Raw genomic sequence first — 22,674 nt, 5'->3', positions numbered from 1 at the left:
AAATTAGCCTTATTTTTGTGTTTGTAATTGCTTGTTTTGTTCTCCCGTAGTGGCACGCGCTAGGCCGGGAGGAACAAGCCAAGTATTACGAACTGGCTCGCCGAGAGCGGCAGTTACACATGCAGCTCTACCCCGATTGGTCGTCTCGTGCTAACTCTTCCCGTGGCAAGAAGAGGAAACGCAAACAAGAGACAAATGACGGAGGTACATGGCGATGAACGTTGCATTGTTAATACCTACCGCTTGAGATTAACTGTGATACCGCGCCATATCAGAACCATTTCTGTCGTGTTTATCTGATTGGTTGAAATCTTTAAACCAATTGGATGAAAGCAGTCTTTGGATGCAGTATCAAGTTACATACAAGTGGAGAGTAATTTATTTTCTCCAGTTTGTTGCATGTGGATATTACATTTATAATTATTTATTTTCTACCATGAGGATTGGGGGTGCCTCTCTCTTGGTTGTCGGGCTGTCTAAAACAGTTTTGGGGTATGAGGCCATGTAATCTGAGGGGGAACCTATTCTGCTTACCAAAGAATTTTTTTTTTCTTAAGTATTATGCTTTTTGACTTCCAGATTTCCTCCCTTTTGAGAGGCGGAAATGTCCCTATGAAATTCAAACTATGATTTTGATTTTTGTGAACATTAATTTTCATTATTTATTTCATAAATTCAAACACAATTAAAGGGAAATATTTTAACTGCATGTCAATTATAATTATTAATTAATGTAAGTTTTGATTGCATGTACTTTGATGAATGCATGTTTGTATGTTGACTGTAACTGCATGTTTGGACTTTTTTTCACAATGCTGTGTATTAAGTATCCATATATTGATGTTGTAGGGAACAGTATGAAAAAGTGCCGCGCCCGGTATGGTCTTGACCAGCAGAGCCAGTGGTGCAAACCTTGCAGGTAATGATGCATCCTTGTGTCTTTGTATTGTCTGTGTACATGTTATGTGTGTTGTGTTCTTTGTTGTAGTCATATTTTATTTCTAGGGTATTTTTATTTCCCCCCCTTTTGGGTTGCATTTCTTTTCTCCACTTCTTTTTAATTTCATAATTTTTGTCCTGTTCAGGGGATAGAAAGAAGGGTCACTCTTTAGTGCACTGTCTTGTTGATTAGTAGAGTGTAAGCGAGAGCTGGAATCTTGATAACTTGCCAGATCTTGTTGGTAGGTAGAGCATTGTAGTGAAATCTTTCGATTGGGATGAGCTACTTGCAGCATTTTTCCTCTGAGCTGTTGTCTGCAAGGTATCTCTATCCATTAAAATTGTATATTGTAGACAGGAGTAACCAGTTCATTGCATGTTATTGAAGTTGTTAAGTTTTATTACATCCTGTAAGGATTTATCAGTTTAAGTTGCCATTTGTGCACCCTATCATGTCCCATAAATGTAAAGGGAAATACTTAAAGGAGTGACCCTTTTTATTTGTGTCATATCTTGAGTGTTCCTAAAGGCAGGAATGGGGGTTCATGCAAAAGGTCTCACTTTTATTTAAACATTTGGTGTCATCTTATCTATGTGGAAAGACTGTGCGTGCTAGATGTAGTCGTGAGAAGACACTTTGGTGTTTTTACATGTGAATTTATTTTTTTTTCTCTTCTGAAATGAAAATACTCAGTAGAACCCCGATTACTGGTATTGTGTAATGGGTTCACTGTGGCACTGACTAATACATTCAGATGTAGAGAGTCCAAATGTTCACACTCATCAGACTGATGTGTCTTCCACTGAATTCTGTGAAATGACAGTGCTTTCAAAGTATTTATGTGTCATTTCATAAAATTCAGAACTTTGACCAGAAACACACAAAAACACAAAGTGTAAATACAGTTGAGGACCTGCTGAAGTAACCAGGGTTTTACTGTGACGTGAATGTATAAAAGCAACAAAGTAGTATAACTGATTCATTCAGAAAATGTGTCTTCCCACAAAGAGAAGAGAAAACCCTTTCTTTGATTGGCTTATTTGCGTACAGCAACGGGTGCAGTGGCAAATGACAGTGAGAGCCTTTGATACTTTCTGGTGCATAGATAGACAACCACAGTTAATCATTAAAGGGGCATGATTTGGAATGTCACCTCTCAAAAAGAAATTTATTTTTTATAGTTTAAAATATGCATACCTGGGGGAAATGATCCCACATTTTTGATGAGAATAAGCTTTTATTACACTTGTTCAAAAAAATCCTTACAATTTAAGAAAAATCGTCTTCTCTCTCCACAAAATTCCTTTAATTTTATTTTCCAAATTTGAAGCATCTTTGTTGACACATTTTCTGAAATGCACATCTTGTTTCAAGTGGATCAACTAATAAACCTCAATTTAAAAGTATATAGTTATTGTAAAAGGCATTGAGTGACATGCAACACCTGTGTTAGCAGGATGATAAAACAAAATTGATTTCTTAGAATGTGAATCTCCATGTCTTTTGTAATCATGTCATTTAAAAAAAACTGTTGTTAATTGTTGATTTTCTGTATTTTATTAATTTTTTATTGTAATTTTTGGTACAATAAGATTGAGAAGGGAGTGACTTTAGTGCCCCTTTAATGCTAACTGATGTTTCTATCTTGTGCGGCGGATGCAGCCCGGACGGGCCGAGCCATGGGAACCCCCCCGGGCATCCTCCCGGACACCCCCCCGGCCCTGGACCCAATCCCACAGGGCTGGGGGTCCATGCTAGTATAATCCACCATGGTAACACTACCACTAGCAATGCGGCCTCCCCGCAGGAACCTACCTATGTTAATCTCTAGTCAAACATGCGCCCACGGCCAGCTGTGAGTGTTTTACATTACCGTTCCATATATATGTGTCACTTTGTTTGCTACTAATTGCATGGCCTAACCAAGATTGGCATTACTCTCTGTCCCATTTCCAGATTAAAATTGTATCAATATAACTTATTCCCTCAGTTTGAAGATTGCCTTGAAATCACTGAACTAGAAAATATTCTTTCTAGTTGTCTCAAAATTATGTCCCTAATTTTTAAACTGTGAAAGAGAATTCACCTTCAGATATGAAATGTGTTTGCAGTGTGCAGTGTAAGTACATTTCTTAATTTCTCAACAGCCGGTCTCAGGTTTTATCTTGTTGATGGCAACTGCCCTCAACACTGTTTGTTCCCTAATTGGAAAGCACACAACAGACTGAAAATGATATGTTATTTATTTTTTTATTTACCAGATGATCAGTTGGCTGATTACAAAAAATTACCCTAATCATGTTTCAGAAATACTTAAAGATTGACTTCAGTGATTTAAAGTAAAGCCATTCACTTCGTTAAATTAATGTATTTGTTAACGAGTAATGAAATGGAAGTGATTCGTTTACCAGTTTTAAAAATACTGGATGATGGACAAAGTCCAAAAATCCAGTAACTTTGAAAATGGAACTGTTATGAATTATTCAAATTGACCGATTTAGCCACTAACTACAGTTGGTCCAGCTAGACCGAGCCAGTGCCTTAGGCCATGTGACACCAGTATGTGTTGTATGCCCTGTTACAGCATGAGAGCACACCATTTATTTCTTGGTTTGTTTGCTTGTGTGAATTTCTTATAAAAGCCTATTACTAGGGGCAAGAAATATATAAGCCAAAATCTGGATCAGGCGCAACCATCTTTGGAAGTCCGGAACAAAACTCGTTCCATATCCTCCTCTTTGTTCTTCAGGTGCAGGAACAACTGCACTCTTTGAGGAGCCATTTCCTCAAGGACACAGACACCATTTAGCCTCTTTTTTTAATGCTAGTGGGGTGGGACTAAGTCCTTTGTACTGCGGCCACTTCTGGCCTATTGTGCCAGCCCGAGATGATAGGTGAGGGTGATTGTGGAGCAATTGCTGGAATGAAGATTGGCAGGGGAAAACGAAGTACTCGGAGAAAACCTGCCCCAGCGCCACTTTGTCCACCACAAATCCCACCTGACCAGACTGGGATCGAACCCGGGCTTCTGCGGTGGGAAGCCAGCGACTAACCGCTTGAGCTATGGCGCGTCCTTTTAGCCTGTTAAGTGAGCAAACTTTTGGAGGAACAATGTTTCCCATCCTTAGGGCTTAAGAATAAGACAAGCAAGAAACTATCATGAAGGACGTGCGAGCAGTGTCATGTCTCAGAAGACAGGATTTTCTATAACCACTGCTGTGAGAACCTCAAATCCTACAACCCCACCCCTTTATTGACCATATGTGTTTGGTCAAAGACAAAACAGTGCTGCTCTGTGTTGCCATACATGACAGTAACTGTTTTAATCCATAAGTTTATTAGGTGTCTTCCCATCTGCTGGATCCTAGGAAATTGATTCTTCACATGCTCATAGTTTCAGTAAATATGATCAAATTCAGTATGTGTGTAACCACTGCTTTCGTCATATCATTCCATTGTCTTGAAGTAGGCAAATGTACACTTATGAATGTTGGACGGTTTTGATCTCTGTGTGTATAAGTTGATTCTGATTCTGCACACCGCACAACAGCAGTGCTAGAACTACTTCAGGAGACGCTTGTCTGTCATATTTGCCAATTCTACCACATCTTAGCTGGAAGGTATCAGATTCAGGTTGAATGTAGTTTTGTTCCCACATTCAACTCTCGGTCCTGGCAGCTCCACAAAAGCTGCGTGAATGATGTAAGATAGCTTTGTTTGTATTTCTTGCCCCCCCCCCCTCCACCAGTTTTTGTAATGTCTCCTGTCCATTCCATCTCTTCTGTACAACTTGCAGAAATATTCTGTTCAGACCAATATGTTATGATTTTCAGGTGTTTTTGGAATGTTAACTTTTAACACTGAGTTTTATTTTCCCTGTAAGTTTGTTTAAAATCTTTATGAGAACAAGATTATTTGCCATGCTTGCTAGTGGTAGTTTTTCATTTTTATTTAATAGATAATTACTATTATTATTAATCTTTTGGTATAAAGTTTAGCTGACTGTTGCACTTCTTTTTTTTGTGTGTTTTATAGATGTCATTGCACATGAGAATGATGTATCTGCAAGAAGGAACTCTTGTAATCAAATGCCACTTTTACAGTCAGTTGGGTGCCACCCACACAAATATGTGTTAACCCTTCAGTGTGTAGGATTGTGAACTACACACCTGACATGTGTTTGATTTGTTGCACATGCTTTTTGCATCCTTTGTTCATGTACCTGATGATTTGACCTTGTTAATAAAAGCAGATGAAGGTGTAGACTGTTGATTTATCAAATACCAACTCTGTGATGGAATTCTCATATTCAAGAAAGTCTGGGAAGAACTTAAATCCACATCCTTAAAATGCCTTAATGTATGTTGTTTGACAGGAATGAACTCTGAATTAGTAAAAGTACAATTATGTGATTTATTACTGTGGATTGTTTGTGCAGTTACAGATTCACAATATGTTAAAAAAATTTGTCATTATGTTTCATCTATCTCCATGCAAAATTTCACAAACCCTTCTTCAGTTTTTCATTTGTTAAGGTTGCAGTATTCTGGGATTTGGTGCCATGTGTGAGGAGTTCAATAGCTAGGTACTAATGTTTTGATGAGTAGCCTAGCCTGAAGATGGGAGCAGCAGATTCCTCTGAAAAATTAATATCTTGAAGGTTGTGGGTTTGATTCCTGATGATGTCATCAGATTTCTCAGTTAAAACAATTCTTCCAGCTTCACTGTGGCCCTGAGGTTGGCTCAGCCCCGATATAAATGAGTACCAGTAATATCCCTGGGGGTAAAAAGGGTGGCTGGCGTGTAAGACTGACAACCTCACTGCTGTCTGTGAGCCGATTGTCTAGAAAATGTGGGAGCCTCAGCGTTTCACAACAGTATGGGCCTCCACGGCCTGTTACAGGGATAGCTTTACCTTTTTTGAGTGTCTGCACATGTATAAAGATTAAGTGTAATGTGAATTGATCCAGCACTGAAGGGTTAAGATGGAACAGACATAGTCTCTTCCTTGCACATCCAAGTAACTCTTTTTAACAATCACAACATAATAGATAAACTGCTGTCAGTGAGTCTTATTATAATTAAACACAGAGAGCCAGAATATAAAGTTGTTATTGAAGTCTTTTTTCCGCTGGATGTATACATTGCATCCACTGTAAGAGAGGCTGTAGCTGGATGCAGAAGACTTGAAGTGATGTCATATTGCATGCACGAGTGGTGGTGTGGCTCAGTATCAATACTGTAGTGTCAAGGTGGATGTTGATTTGTGATACTTTTTCAACTATGAATACAGAGTCATGTATAATGAATATATCAAAATAAGTTACATTGAGTTTTAAAACTTTCCTGATTCAATTATTAAGTATGAATTTCATGATGTGCTAGAAATGTTATTGTATACAAGCTTTATTTCACTGCTCAGTGTTCTTATACATGAAACTGAGCATTCAGTTTCATTTCCAGTTTGACAATAGATATATGTGACTTTTGGCTTTGACTTGACCTATTCAACCATCGTCTTTAGATGGCCTACTCATGTGCCACTTCTTAGCAGTGCTGTACTGCAATTTATTTTAAATCGACACTAGTGTAACATCCATTGAAAATTCATCGAGGAGTCTCATCATGTGTTGCATGGTCTTTCATACTGTTAACTTCTGTACTTTCCCCCATATACCTCACTAGTCCTAAATGTTGAAGAATGATACTCCCCAAGGCCTACAGNCTCTACTGGCTGAGAGGTATCTCGATGCTTCCCCCATCTACCAGAGACATTAGAGACTACTGTTGGGCAGGAAATGTCCTTAATTTAGCTCAGTGGCCTCCTTTGGAGACATGAGGTTCTTTTACGTGCCATAAAGCTATGACACGGGACCCACGGCTTAAAGTCCCTCCCAGAGGACTTGTTCCCTGAATTTTTCCACCCTTAAAAATTCCACGACCTCCGCCAGGTTTGAACCCGCATACCCTGAGTCATGAGGTGGGAACGTTACCCCTAGACAGCCGCTAAGGCCTACGGTTGATGCTATTTCCTTCTAACAACATTCACAGGTAGCAGTCAACTATATAATCTCTTTTCCTTATATAGTATACTGAACTTCATATCAGAATATCAGTACTCGCAGACTAGACATGATACATAAAAAAAAATGACTGCTTCCTTGCTTATGATCTGTGTAACTTGTTTTTATTTGCTGTATTAATGCTAACCAATTCCTTACAATGGTAACCTGAAGTTGGCTATTTTCAGACCTTTTGTCATGCCATTATATTACCTTTCTATATATAGAGAAAGATTTTGATAAAATTGTCATTTCAGTACATCTAGTAGTGTCTGGAAGAATGATACTTTGTGGTACACGTCCTTGGGAGTAGACGCCTGGTGGAAACAGATGCATGTGCATCTTTACCACTCTAAAATTTATATTTCTTCATTTCTGTAAACTTATTGACATCTGTAAAGAAATGAATTACCTGTTACCTGATTTGGCACAACTCATAAACGGGACATGGTCTGTTCACAGGTATCTGCTGAAGCTTATGTGGAGCAGCTAATTATCAAATTTAATTAATAGAAATATTGTAAATTCAAAGAAAGATTTGCTCTTTCATGGCTTGAACTAAATGAAATGAAACTTTCTTGAAGTATATTATTCTAAAATGTAACTTAATGAAATTTCATAGCAGTTGCAGGGGTGGATAATTAAAGCATTGTAGGCACAAACATTTGTTTTCCCAAAGTTTACTGAGTAATTTAACACGGCTGTAACACAATATATATTTAGGAGGTAATCCTTGTGAATCACTGCAAGGAATCTCCTTTTCTCAATGAATTTAGGAAGTTCTTATAGGGGGCTGGGGACAGCAGCGTATAGAGGTAGACCTGTTCCTTTATAATTACAGTTGTGCTTCGATTGAGGAGTTCAGCAAAGTGTAACATTTCAAATTATTCGAGCTGTAACAAATATTATCCCTTCAGGCAGCCTAGATATTATGTTCAAGCAATATAATCCTCTTAGATACATCATTTTATTCTTCTTGATGATAATGATAACACCAAAAATTAGTGTGACAGATGTTAGCAGATTCAGAGATCCCCTTAATTGACTTTTGACATGAAATGGCCACTTATTTCTGCTGTTTTCAAAGTGGAGAAGACAATTTGGATATAGTTAACAGTAGGTTAATACAAAAAAAATTAGAAGTGTATTAATAAAATAAAAAAGTTCTCTTGTTTATGTGTTAGAAGAATTTGTGGAGGGAAGTAATAGAAGAATTTGTGGAGGGCAGTAACTAACCTCATTTGTTATGTATTCATTATACATCACCTGTATTCTTGTGGTAATAGTGCGGCATTAGCTTGGATGGTTTGTCCAGATGTTTGACTGCATGAATTTAATTGTTTTTATGTTACAAAATGGCCTAAAATATTTTGTTTCAGGCTGTATCTTAGAATCTCAGGCAAAATAGTTGGTTGACCAAAACCACAGATATGTTGTGAAAATGTATTCATGCTGTGTTAAAAAGGCTGATAAATACTGCTATAATCAGCTGATGAAACAAAATATGACCATAATGTGAAAACTAGTGACAGTAAGAGGTTAATGTAGAGGGAAGCACAATGGACCAATACATGTCTCAGTGCATGGGGAAACCCACCCTCTCCAATAACTAAGAGGTTAATGTGATAGCAGTCAGAGTTATCAAGTTTTCCTAAGTTGTATAAACTGTTGTCCCATGAAATGTCATTTTTCAAGGTTTTGCTTGTGTATTTTGTCCATACATTTATTCTGAAATAAATTTCCATTGCTATCTTTCCCTGTTTCAAGACAATCTCCATGAAAGTATGTGGGTAAAGAAAGAATATTACTGTATACTGAGCAGAATCTTGACAGGCAAAAACAATAATTCCCTCTTACTTACAGCTCTGTGAATACGTAATTTTGTATAGATTTCAAGTAACAGTGTGCAGAAACCAAGTGCAGGAGGGACTATCTGTGAAGTTCTTTTTCTTTGCATTGTTAGTGTGAGGGACTATACAGCTGTGTACAGTAAACCATAATTACATCCACACAAAGCAGATAGCTGATAAAGTAAAGAGTGTGCTATGCTGTCCTTATCTCATATTTTCTTGTCATTATCTAAATATCTGTATGTGACATTTTTATCATTTGATCTAGGTGTTGTATTTTTGTAATTATATATCTATAAAACAGGCAGGTGACTTATTCTTTCATTCATTTATTTTACATTCCATAGATCCACAGTACAACAGGTAGGATATGGAAAACGTCAAGTGGTACATATATAAAAGACAAATAAGCCAAAAAAAGGAATAAAATAAAAGATCTCTAAGATCAAACTGAAGAAAATAAAAATGAAACCTAGTGGCCCCACAGCTGTGTTGCTAGTATACTTGATGTTGAACTGGCTAGCACTTAATTTTATGCAGTGTGTGTTTCTGTGTTCATTTTTATTAATCTTTGTTATTTAATGTGAATTTTTGTTTTATTGTAACCATTCTTCCATCATGTAGTATAGAGAGTAAAGGTTCTGTTCTGTTATAAGGATACATTTTGCAGCAAATAAGGCATCACGTGGTAGTTTTTAGTCATGTTAATCATACATTGATTACTGTACAGGCGCAAGAAAAAATGCATACGGTATATGGAGTCAAATGAGAGTATGGACGGGAACCAGTCTGAGGACAACCTGGGGAGCTGTGGCAGCGTGGGTGATGCAAATACTCCTCCTGATGATGACAGGGAGAGTATCAACCACTCATTATCAAGTCCAGGTGGACTGAGCGGACTGTCCAGTCTCACCAGCCCCTCTATGATACTACCGAGCCCAAGCACAAGCCTGGCCAGTCCGTCGGTGAGTCTGGCGAGTCCATGCATGAGCTTGCAGAGCCCATTGACGCCTCATGACACCTCTGCGTTTGAGTGCAAGACCCCAATGAACGGACTTGGTGGAGGTATCTTGCCTCCTCATCAACCCCCCTCGGTTTCCTCAAACACAGGTAGCAGTGGAGGGGTATTACCTTCTGTGCACCATCATCATCCTCCACACCACGCTCCTGCCGGTCCACCTTTGCATCGCAACCCCGTGGGCACAAACCCCCACGATATTAACAATCCCCTGAGTGTGAACCAGTTAACGGGACAGTGCATTAAGACAGAGAGTGGCAGTGGCAAGGACTCGTCTTCGAACTCGGCTCGAGCTGTGATAAGTGTCACGTAGCATTTAGCCAAGCGGCCAGATGTCACATCACCACGGCCAGCGGAAGCCGTGACCCAGGACATGGCGTGTTCCTTAGAAGCATCTGACTTTTAGCATGCATTGAAGAAGCGAATGCATGTGGTGATGGCTTTTAAGACAATCAAGTCCACAAGGAAGAAGAAATACTCAGGACGAAGTGTCAAAAATTAACAAGATGTGTAACAAATTTAAAGAAACTGCATTTTTTGCAAACTTTTTTCATACGTATGTGTGATTTTTTTTTGTTTTGGCCAAATATGTGTCACAATTCATCTTTTTTTATTTTTTCAAAGAAAGAAAACGCAAAATAATGTTCCTTTGTGCCAGAAACTTTATTTCTCTTGTTCATGCTAATGTTGTTTGATTTTTACAAGTCTATGTTATGCTGCCAATCATGTGCTGTGTTTCTTGATTTGTTTTGAAGAATGATTACATGTTTTTAATCTCTCATATGGGTCTAGCACCAACTGTTTTGTAATTATTACAAATTGGGACTTACACTCCGGAATCTCACTGGCTGATAACATCACATTTAAACAATATATTTTAGAAAGTTCAGCTGTCCCATGAAAGATTTACCAACCAAAGCTCATAATATTTTGTCATTGTTGTCAATATTTCATTTTGTCCCCTACGTGATGTAAATGTATAGATTTTCTGTTGAATTTTTAAAATTTACGTATGAAGTTGAGAAAGCATATTGGATATATGAATATTGTACAGTACGTATATGCGTGGAACAGTGTTTAAGGGTCAGCTGGTGGCCACATGAGAGAGATGAGTCGGGCAGAATCTTGCCACATATTTTTATTAGTCCTAATTTTACAGACTGTCTGAAGAATCAGAGTTTGAGAACAGTGATTGTGGAAGGAAGTACACCATTTTGCTGTGCCTTGCTTACAGTATATAATGAATCACGTGCTGTATAAGTTTGTTACAACAACAGATTTCACCAGAACATATATAATTTGCCATCATTAAATGGTTCTTTTTCACAAATTCAGATTCCATAACACAGGACAAATGTCACATACCCACACTCATTCTCATTCATGGCTGCAAATACCAGACACAACTTGAAATGAAATGTCAGATTTACCATTTGATTATAAATACTTACTGTATAACACAGTATACAATAATTTGTCTTGAAAATATTCTTTGTACATATGAAAAATATTTAAAATGAACTGCTAGATCAGAAGGAACAGTGGTTCAGCAAAGCCTGTCAAGTTATAAATTGTGGGGCTTTATCTGAACTTTTATACCAGCCTTGGAATTTGTATGAATTCTTAAAGCCATGGATGTGAGAAATTTGCAGCAAGAAATGTGATTGTGTTTGTACTGGAAATCCTTCATAGCATGGTTCGACGAGATTATTGTAGAAGATCCTGGTGAAGTATTTTTGATGTAAGTAATGCAAGGTTATATATGAAATAATACAGTAAACTCTCGCTGATCCAGATTAATTGGGGTGGTAATCTGTATTAACCAGTAATCCATATTAATGAAACAAAAGATTGCCTGAAAAGACCAAGGAAAAACTTAGAAAACAAATAAGTGGGAAATGTAATACAGGGTGTTCAGTTAAGGAGGAAACTTCGCAACACCGCTGACCCGGCCCAACATTCCTCACAGATTGCTACTGTAACTGCTGATAGCAGAATGAGTCATTAGTGATGATAAATCTGAGCCGTTACAGTTACAGCAGCAATCTGTGAGGAATATTGGGCCCGGTTAAAGGTGTTGCGAAGTTTCTGTCCTCGATTGAACGTCCTGTAGTATAGGTAGTGCTGATGATAATAGATAAAAAAAATATAACTGCAGAAAGTTCTTCCTCTGTCATAAACCGAAATCCAGGATCTCCTTCATCCTGCTCAAACCATTCTTGGATATAGTCCTGAGTTGTATCAGTCTCTCCAGCTGCCCTCAACACAGTCTGAAAGTCGTCTTGATCCTAAATTACCAGTGTCTTTTAAAGTATGTACTCATCTGTGAACAGAATATTTCATATTTCAATATGGATTAACTGAAACTGGATTAGCGAGAATTTAGGCAGTGTCTACACGAGTGCACAAAATGCGTCCGTTGTAACAAACGTACTTTGCTGAGGACACCACACAGTTGGAGAATGCAGTGCATAGTTTTTTGTCTGCAGTGGAGCCAGAAGAAAGCATAGCATTCGCCTCTCTTGTTTATATCTACAACGGATGTCACGATGTTCGTTACAACAGAAGCCTTCTGTGTGCTTGTGTAGACGCTACCTTACTGTATGTTTTAACACATGACACTACCTGTTCTCAAATAATGCATTCTTCACAAAATCGGTATAAATGAATTTCCATACACAATACTAGGCAGAAAGACAGGAGAAGTAGTACTCTGTCCCTCTGAATTTTTATATGTTGATTTTAATGTGCGTGTCTGACCAGTGGAGTTGTATAAATGTGATAATGTTCAGTTGGTGGAAGCCTTTGTCAGGCAGGCTTCACATACTTTGTGCAATTTTTGTTTCTATTCTTTGTTACATCAGTTCATTTTCATGATAACAAAACTTTTGTGCAGGAAATACATGGCAAGGTTACCATTTTAAATTGCTCTAATGATATTCTTTTATAAATATATTTTAAAGAAAATTAAGTGATAAATTGTATACACAGTAAACTTCACTGTATTATATTTGCAGAGAGAGAGTACCATATATTGGATCGGAGGAATGTAGAAGTGAATGGCCAATATGTTCCGCATCAGACGGTCCAAGTTACATATGTTGGTATGAGTTATACAGTGAGACATTAACTCGTGTAACCATGTTTAATATTTTGTTGTTTGTTCATTAATTTACTATATATATGACGTGAGCAATAGCTCTTAGTAAATTGGCAGTCACCAGATATTATCAGTGTGCTTGTAATTATACAATGGAAATTCAAAGTGTGGGAATGTGCACATCCTCATATACTTCGAGGCTGATAAATGGTAATCTTGCTGTGGACAGAACGTAATGGAAAGCTTGTAAGTGTTGACAGAACATAAATACCCTCATTTTGAAACGAAAGCATTTAAGACAGTTTTAGAGACATCTGGGTGACCTGCATGTTGTGAAGCTCCTGTTGAGAATTAAACAATTGGATTAGATTATTTTTAACTCTTTCTTTATTGTCAATTTTACCGACCAAGCGACCACTGATTGTCCGCAAATTTAAGTGCCAACTTAGCGGATAGAGGGAGTCGTGTGGTCAGCACAACGAATCCCACGGCTGTTAATAGTTCACTTGCAGACTACAATCATGGAGTTTTTTTTTTTCTTGTCAAATTTGAATGTCCCTTTACATAAAGACATTCCTGTTCTTCGAAATGTAGTATTTATCTTGAGTGAAGATATGCATGCATAACAAACCCACACATACATTGTTTATCCTCTCTGGATACCGGTCTTCTCTTATTACAGACTGAGTCTTGTGAGTTCTGATGATTTATGGATAAAGGAAAGTTTGCATTGATGCATCTAAATTGCAAATGTTACTGGAAGTGTTCATGGAATTTATTACATTTATTCTGTGTGAACATGGATGACAACATTTGTGACAAGAAAATTATGTTTTCAAGGCCCAGTCTGAAAGAAGCCTGACTGGGTAACAATCAAATCTAGTGTGTGGCTTAGCATAGGTAGAAATTATACTGAACTTTAATTATTTTTCCGAAATTCTCTTTGCAAATGCGTCACAGAGTAGAGTGGCCATACCCCCTGGCCACTGTGACCCAGAAATGTTATTTGAGGCTTATTTTATTGCAGAACAGTGACTCTGATATTAGGTCATCTGCAGTACATCCCCACCATTGCCAAGAAATGAAGCAGGAATTGTCATCAAGTATTAATTACCACCAGTTGTCCAAATATTTTTTCCTTTCCAGTAAAACTTTCTTTACTGCATGAAACTATATACATGCAAACAAACTTTGAGGTTCCTATCACTGACCACTGCTACTACTGGTACGCAAATGTTGTTCACTTAATGTCACATTAGCTGGTGTGAGGTTACCTCCAACACTGAATTTTGGCTTGTGGGCTTTGTCACATTAGCTGGTGTGAGCTTACCTCCAACACTGAATTTTGGCTTGTGGGCTTTGTCACATTAGCTGGTGTGAGGTTACCTCCAACATTGAAATTTAGTTCGGCTTGTGGCCTTGTGTATTGAACTTATTTATTGCCATGAAGCTGAAAACTACATATAAATTCCATGCAGTAACCCCCCCCCGCCCCCCACGCCTCCAAAGAACACTAAAAGTTCTTTTTACCATACATAATGTCATGCTACTCTATTAAGTGTCACTCCCATCTCACAAGTTTGTGCGTCTGTCATGTTACTCCTGCCACTTAGTATGCTGGGCTGACCTGTATTATCATAATATCCATACCAAATTTCAGGAAACTTGGTCAGCTGGTTCAAAAGTTTAAACGGAGGAGACACATACAGACAGCATGGCGATCTCATAAGCCTGCCTTTTTCCTCAAGGAAGGAAAGTAGGCTAATAAGGGATGCAACACTCTTTATCCTCTGTTGTTAATATTCGTAGGTTCTTCAGTCACTAACATCAAACTTCCCTTATAATTATAGGTTCTATGTCGGTCTTCTTTCATTCACGGAAGGATCAGTTTATAATTTTCTGATGTCTTGGTTCATATGTTTGGTAATAATTATCTTTACTCTTCTTTATTTTTCTGACTCCTTCTGTTACTGATAATAATAACATGACCTTTATATCTAATCTTTTATCTTTGAAAGCGAGTACGTATGATACTGTATTTTACTATTACAGAATTGTCATTAAATCTTTAGCTAAGGCTCTAAAGTTAAATTCTGTCTTTTAGCAAAACTTCATCCAGTGACTTTGAAGCTGAAGAATGAACTGAATGATAGCCTGTAATCTTACCATATACAAGTTGGACAAAACGTTAAATGTGCTTTGTTTTGGAACATGAATGTACAATTTGTGTCTTGCGTACATTTTGTTTTCCTGAATACTGCGTGTTTCATATATACAAAACAACAACAGGTTGGTTCCATTTTTTTGTGGTATCCACACACATTCTGCATAGGCCAAACAAGATTTTGAAGGCAATTCAAACCATGAGAAACAAAATTTTATATTTATTCATGTCTGTTCATTTCCATGCTTCAGACTACTACTAAAATGATGATTTAGAAGCAACTTATATGCGATGCTTAGCCAAAGAAAACATTTTAAGTGGTAGCGGGATAAATGGAGGTTTTATTTTACATACAGTTTTGCCTTGTTACAAGTCCAGTATTGTTGCTTCTCATTTAACATCAGATTCCTACCAGGGTCCCAGAAATATAAAGTTGCTATACACTGAAGAAGAATGTTGTATAAGCCACACAACCTGTGGTCACTCAGATGTATTCTAACATACGAGGCTTATCTGGTCATATTGGAATAAAATACAGTTATCCAGGCCTTGTGATATATATTTACATTTTGAAACCCAACTCATGATCATTTCGGGTACATATAAGAAGCCAAAACATCTTTAAGTGGGTTTTTACTTGTAACAATTCATCAAAAATTTGAAAATTATTGAGTTTATGGAATTGTGATCAGGAATAGCTTGTGGTAAAAGATTATGATGAAGCAATGCTATACAAAAAAGAATATTGGAAGTAGCGAATACATACCTGTTTGAAAGTCCCACATGAATCAAAACCAGTGTAATAGGTAGATAACTAAGTCAGAGAAGCAGAATCATTCTTGAGATGGTAATATTCTTGGCTAGTCAAGAAATTCCTCACCTAAAAATGTAACCCAGAGTTTCAGTACTGTGTGTCACAAGGACATGGTGTATTGGTATTTGTACTGTGCTCTTGTAGAAATCACCAACAGAGTATTATAAAGATACCAGTAAGACTAGAGTTACCATATCTTAACCAGTGAAGCCCACAGATATTTTCCACTAAGCAATAATATTTATTTAGTTTAGAAGAGCACATCATAATGTGGTATTCATTTTCAAGTGTTCAGTAAAATTCATTTTGAATTAAAACAAATCAGGAGTATTATTACATCAGAATTTCAGGTATCTTATGGTAATCACATTAATATCAAAAGGAAGTGAAATGAGAGCAGTCATAGCCATCAAAAGGAAGTGAAATGACAGCAGTCGTAGCCATCAAAAGAAGTGAAATGAGAGCGGTCGTAGCCATCAAAAGGAAGTGAAATGAGAGCAGTCATAGCCATCAAAAGGAAGTGAAATGGGAGCAGTCATAGCCATCAAAAGGAAGTGAAATGAGAGCAGTCATAGCCATCAAAGGGAAGTGAAATGAGAGCAGTCATAGCCATCAAAAGGGAGTGAAATGAGAGCAGTTGTAGCCATCACTGAAGATACTTGTGAGCCAAGGATTTTAGATGCTTCAATATAAAATTCTCGGTATTGTAGCATAGGAAATTTTGTAACTGCAAGTAAAGCATGCTTGCTTGTACACACCTTTGAATACTGCACTGAATAAGAGATGCACTTGAGTGTCTGGAAGACCATCAGTTTTCTCAGTGTTGTTTCAGTGCATACTTTGAAATAAAAGAACAAGAACATTCTCTAAGTTAACTGTTCCTGTATTGATTATCAACAAAAAATATAGGCTTCAGATGAAAGCAAACATGCCCTTACATTTTCTACTTTTGTTCTTATGGCTAGCCACCATTTACAAGTGTCGACTCTCGACTTTTCTCTTTTGGTTTCAGCTATGTTGCTGGCATTCTCCAGCACTGTCATTCTTGATTCCAGGCCTTGTCAGTCTCTTGATTCAGATTAACTTTGGGTTTTTGTAAATCGGTGCTCGTTTTCACCAGCACAGCCACCATGGGACCCTTGAGACCATATTCTCTCTCTATCTCTTGTTCTCTTGGTTGTCATTATATATTTTTGGCACAGACTGCATGGAAAATGCTGCTTCAAAAATATTTATCGTTACGTGTTTATTTGTTGGCACAGGAATGTGTTTACGAAGCTGTTGCCTAGCAGCGGACGTCTTGTCTGTCTCCCCTATTCCAGCCCTCAGGCGTCATCACAGTGCCCCCTCTATAAGGCTGCTTATCCTGAGCAGCCCCCCCAGATGTACTGCCATTTCCTCTGTCTTGAGGGTGTGTGCCAGCTAGGTCCATGATCACCCTCACGAAGGCTTTGCAACATCAGACTGGTCTCAACACTTCTTCCTCCAGTTTTGATGGCACCCAGTCCTCAATCCTCATGCTGATGTTCTCCAGCTGCTCCGTCCTTAGAGAGCTCATCTTGACACTTCCCTGGTAAGGTACTAGTCAGTCCAGACATGCTACCATCCCTTTCATTCGAGTGTGTCCCTGAATCATGTGCACTGCATTATTGCTTCTGGGGACTACCCTTCATGGGCCTTCCCACATCAGTCGTGACTTCCACTTAGTGCAGTTTGGGTGGTATAGCCACACTTGGTCACCCTCCTTGAAGCACATGGAGTTGACCAGGCAATCTTGTGACTTCTTTTCACTCTGTTAACTGACCTGCTTCAGGTGCTTGTGGATATAATGGTGTACGTCATGTGGCCAATCCATGTAGTCAACAGTTGGTTGCATGTTGGGTGGCCATCTTGAAAAGCAGGTTACAGAGCAGGAAGAGTTCTCTCCCAAATGATAGGTTATAATGTGACTGTTGTGCTGAATTAGAGTGCAGACTTCTTATATGGGACAAAATCTCATCCTCAGTTGGCTCCCGCTCCATAGGTTCACCTTTGGTTTCTCTTTCACCTTTGTTAGATAAGGATGATCTGGTGCAGAACCCTCATCATCACTGATGTACATGCTAGATGTATTTATATCACATGATAGGCTTCTGTCTACTGATTCAAGATCTACTCCTTCCCTAGTCATTAGGTGGTAGTGGCGAACCATAAACTTTGAGCTCTGACTTGACTCATCTATCTTGTTGGTCAGGCCAGTCCGGTAAATTGCTAATGGCTTTCACCAGCATGACCATTCTTGGTTCCAAGTCCTGCAGGACTCATGATGACCATATTTTTTCTGACTCACAAGTCTGGGACTCACTTTTCTCTTAACTTCTCATGTTGGCCCTCATTATATGGCCTTAGCATGGACCATGGGGAAGTGTTTTTTGGGCTGTTGCCTAGTAGTGGATGTCTCATCTGGCTCTCCTATTCCAGTTAGTGTCCTGTTACAGTAGCATTAGCGTTGTAAAAACAACTGACAAATTGTCACACAGCTGAAATAATTTTTCTTGGTTTACGTGTGGCTGTATAGCATTCCACTTACCCACACTGTTAGTACTGGAAGGATAATATTTGAATATAATGTATGCTCAGATTTAGAAAACAGAAATTATAAAGGGAAGAGGTATGCGCTATTCTAATGGTGCATGGTTTATTTTGTTGTGGCTTTGTTTTAAAAATGTGTTCTTGGCATTTTTATTAACGGCCTCATTCACCACCTTGTCTCCATGTGCACATTTATCACTGCTATGTTAATTCACAAAAAAGAACTATTTCCAATTGATTGTGCTTGAATGTTAAAGTGATATATACTCTTAATCACTGAAGATATAGTATACTGAAGCCCAGATGGCATGAAACTGTTAGAAGTTTAAAACTGTTGCAGATGAATTTTCTTTCAGTTCCAGAAAATGTAGCTCTTCACAAAAGCCAATGCTGGAATTTTAAATGTATGATCTCATAACGAAGTCCTCATATGTAAATGTCTTGTATTATGAATATTCCTCCTCACTTTTCCTTTGCTCATGTGATGAAGGCAGAAAATTCCTCCAGAATTTCAGAAATTTCTTTTATAACGCAGTTTTTAACTTTTCTTAATTATAGTAATGTGAGTAGCAGTTAGAGAAGTATGCAATATATAGCACATACAGTACTGATTTTTATTTAGAGTATGTGGTTTGAATTTTATTTCTGTTCCCTGGTTCTACCAACATTCACACAAAATTTAATTCTTTGCAGTCTTTTTTTTTCTCTTCTTTTTTTGCAAACAGTGGGACGAGAATGTTGATAACTATTGCAATGTATTCTGTTTGAAAGGTCCTGAGTTGGGTGCTAAACACCATTTTGAAAAGGTGTATGTAATGTACAGTGTTGTTTTATATAAGGAAGAATTTGTTTTGTTTTTAAGGAAGAATGTCAGATTACTGTGTATGTACTATTATATATATAAAAGAGGTCTATAATTACAGAGGTATAGATAAGAGAACTGTCCAGTCTTTTGAGGATGCAGCTAAGTCGAAGATGAAACTAATCAAGGAAACAACAGATATTTTTAAAATTTGTATTCATCTCCTTTCTTTCAGAAATACTGCTATTATTTCTTGTTGACTAGAAAGTCTCCCTTCTTGGCATCTTCTCTCGTGTACTAAGTGTTCCATAAACAGCATTGAAAATGCGTGGATGTTAAAAAAACAGCGCTGTTACATTAGTGTGTTTCTAATGTAACTTCATTATCTATAAATAGCTCGATAATGTCTTGTATAGTAGGCAAACCTTGGTTTCCAATCTTTGTTGTAAGTAAAGGAGCGTCCATTTACAAAAAAGAATAGAAGGTAATTGTGTTTATATTCTGTAATCAGTGACAATGCTATGTAATATATTCAGCTGTGTTATCAGCTTTGTCTTGACAGGATTCCCAGTGGAATGTTTTGAAGATAAGACGGTCATGATTTCAAGGGAATGTGTAACTGAGAGCATGAGTGGTTGTAATGGTATCCTTTGATGTTATCTGAGGTGGTTTTTATTTATTCTGAAGATAATAGGAAATTTTGAAAGTGTAATGAAACATCTACTTTTATGTTACCTTTGTGTGGTGTGTTGTAAATTTGTATTCAACATACTAGCCCATATTGTGTATGATTGCTGGTCTAGAAATGATTGTAGCAGCTTCATTATGAAGTATAAGAAACCGTTTGTGGTAATAGCAGTCAGGAGGTCTACATCATGACAAAGTAGAATCAAAGCATGTCTCCATTCAGATCAAGGAGCATACTCCGTTATATCGTATTTGAATTTGTGCCCATTGTGATCTGAATCTTCCTCTACTTAAGGCAGTCTAGTTACAATGAAAAATTTCTTTGATCTGATATTTCAACCATTATCTTCTGTATGTAGTCAGCACATTAATGTACAGCTGTGTGTAGCATTGTCACTGATTTTCTTACCTACAGTGATACCCAAAAGAACTCCTAATATCCCAGATTTGAAATCTCTCACTGAATTGTTACAGCCCTGTGTGTGTTATCAAGAATACATCACTGGCAGAAGCTACTTTGACTGGCATCTATATGGGACACTGTAGCAGAAAATATGCAAGGAATATCGTATTGTAAATGCAGGAATTTTGATTTATTCTTTAGATCTGAAGTCTGTTGGACAGATACAAAATGCCATGCCGTGATCCATCTCCGTGAATTAGTTTGTTTTGGCAGAGGAATTTGAGTTAGTCTGTTGATTGTGGAAGAATATGAATGGCAGTGTTATCTGACAGGTTAGGGTAGTTTTTTTTTTAACATTTTAAATGAAAATGAATTAATGTATTTAGGAATTTAAATACGTGCATATGAGATTAAAATTATTTATATGTGTATAAAATAATTATAGCCTGTTGCTTTGTATCATTTCAGAATATGATCCATTGAGCTGAAGGAACAACAGAAATTGTCAGTTTCTTAAACAAAGTGTTAATAAAACATACTTAGAAGCAAGACATGTAAATGGATTTGAAGTGCGGAATATCAGATATTTCAAGCTTTGTAAATTTCTTTTTCAACCTATTGTTAAATCAGAGACATTGTGATAATTCAAACATATGGTTTGGATGAAGGATACAAACACAAAATTTCATGGGGGAAATTGCTTGAAATGTGGCAACGTGGAAGTCTTCCGACAGCTTAGCCCATAGGAAAATTGAAAAGGGATATCCTTTTATAGTCCATAGATCACTTGGTACTGCCATACCTTTATAAAATTTTAAGGTATACCATAGGTTGGCATGTTTTATTAATACGTAAATAATGGAATTATAAATTTAGGAAGATGTAATATTTGGAAATGTTGTGGTTGTAGTAAGCAAATAGTTGCACATATTTTCTAATCTCTTATTATTCTTCCCAGTATTAGGACTAGTTTCCCTGTAATGAGTATTATAAGACCAAATCCCTCATCCTTTTTAGAGTGCATGTTCTGAAATTATTGTCAGTTATGACTGACTGCTTGAACATGTTTCCAATATATGATATAGTACTGCACCGTTCTATCTCCAGGTATGGTTGTGGACAGTCCCCTCTCTGCCCAGCAAAAGTGAATCTTTAATAAGATTTTCATTTTGTCGCAAATGATAGACTTATAAGAATCGGAAGGTGACTATCAGATAGGACTTTGAGCTTAACATGAGGTGTAAACCATATTAGGGGCTTCCAGATGGAATATTTCTCCAGTGAACTTCGTAATTTTGCCATTACTTGTGAAAAATTTGTAATTTTCCTAAATTACATTTCATCTGGTAGTTATTTTGTTTTGTCAGCCATGCACATGGACTGTAGTTCTCTGTCATTTAATAATATTGTAACATTAGTAGTTTGTATATTCTTGGATATTGCATTGAAATATTAAATACCCTCTGTTATACAGGGACACTATGATACAAGCTGGAAGGTTGTGGGTTCGAGTCCCAATAAGGTGGACTCTTTCAATTAACCTAATCCTTCTGGCCGGACTATGGCTGACTCAGCCTCTTAACAGAAATGAGTACCAGGAATCATTCTGGGGCGAAAGGGTGGCTGGCATGTAAGGCTGACAACATGACCATCATCTGTGAGCAGATTCTCTAGAAAATGTGGGAGCCTCAATGTCTCACAATCCTACGGGCCTTCTCGGCCTGTTACAGGGATAGGTTTACCTTTTTTTTTTACCTTTACCTCTGTTATACATTTTACTTGTATATCCAAATGGAATGCACACATTCTTATTAAAAATACTCCCATCAGAAACAAAAATTATTTAAATATGCAGTTGTAGTTTTTTAATATAGTTTGATGAAGCATCAAGGCCAGCAGCAAATAATGTTACAGTCAACATTGACCACACTTTTGGTTATAAGAGACGCGTGGTTAAATAGAGTCTGTAAATTGACGTAAACTGTAAAATCAACAAGACATGTCATGTTCAGTGCTGTATGACACACACTGTAAGTATGCTAGCTGAATCCATAATATTTTCATAATTTGAAATGTCTTCAAAGCTCTGTTTCCAATATGGTTGATGGTTGGAAATCAATGGTGCCGGCCACTTTACCTCGGGAAAGCCCACGGTACCCATTGGGTAGGAGGCTGGGTGGGCCCCAAAGCCAGTCTGGATGTTGCGGAGAAGAGACAATACTTGACCCTACTGGGACTCTTTAACTCCGACCCCTCAGCCTGT

General features: G+C 37.6%; 1 protein-coding gene and 1 long non-coding RNA gene across 6 annotated transcripts in view; both read left to right on the top strand.

Moving 5' to 3' along the window:
* Positions 1-10,338, top strand: part of LOC111867222 (protein pangolin, isoforms A/H/I/S) — a 480,096-nt gene extending 469,758 nt beyond the window's left edge. For 2 of the 5 annotated variants that reach the window (XM_023856871.2, XM_023856869.2), the window contains 2 exons: positions 850-919; positions 9,583-10,338. In XM_023856871.2, the coding sequence (XP_023712639.1) occupies positions 850-919; positions 9,583-10,183 (671 nt within the window). In that variant the 3' untranslated portion in view covers positions 10,184-10,338. Of the gene's footprint in view, positions 1-50; positions 205-849; positions 920-2,602; positions 2,796-9,582 lie in introns of all 5 variants that reach the window. The other 3 variants (XM_033752594.1, XM_023856870.2, XM_023856872.2) reach the window with 3 other exon arrangements.
* Positions 10,339-11,888: 1,550 nt separating this feature from the next.
* Positions 11,889-21,341, top strand: LOC117282543. Its single transcript, XR_004513310.1, has 2 exons — positions 11,889-20,029; positions 20,613-21,341. It is a non-coding gene; the product is annotated as an uncharacterized LOC117282543 (long non-coding RNA).
* The last annotated feature ends 1,333 nt before the right edge of the window (positions 21,342-22,674 follow it).

Source organism: Cryptotermes secundus, unplaced genomic scaffold, assembly GCF_002891405.2.
Source record: "Cryptotermes secundus unplaced genomic scaffold, Csec_1.0 scaffold565, whole genome shotgun sequence".
Taxonomy (NCBI): Eukaryota; Metazoa; Arthropoda; class Insecta; order Blattodea; family Kalotermitidae; genus Cryptotermes; species Cryptotermes secundus.
This window is presented reverse-complemented; position numbering and strand designations above follow the sequence as displayed.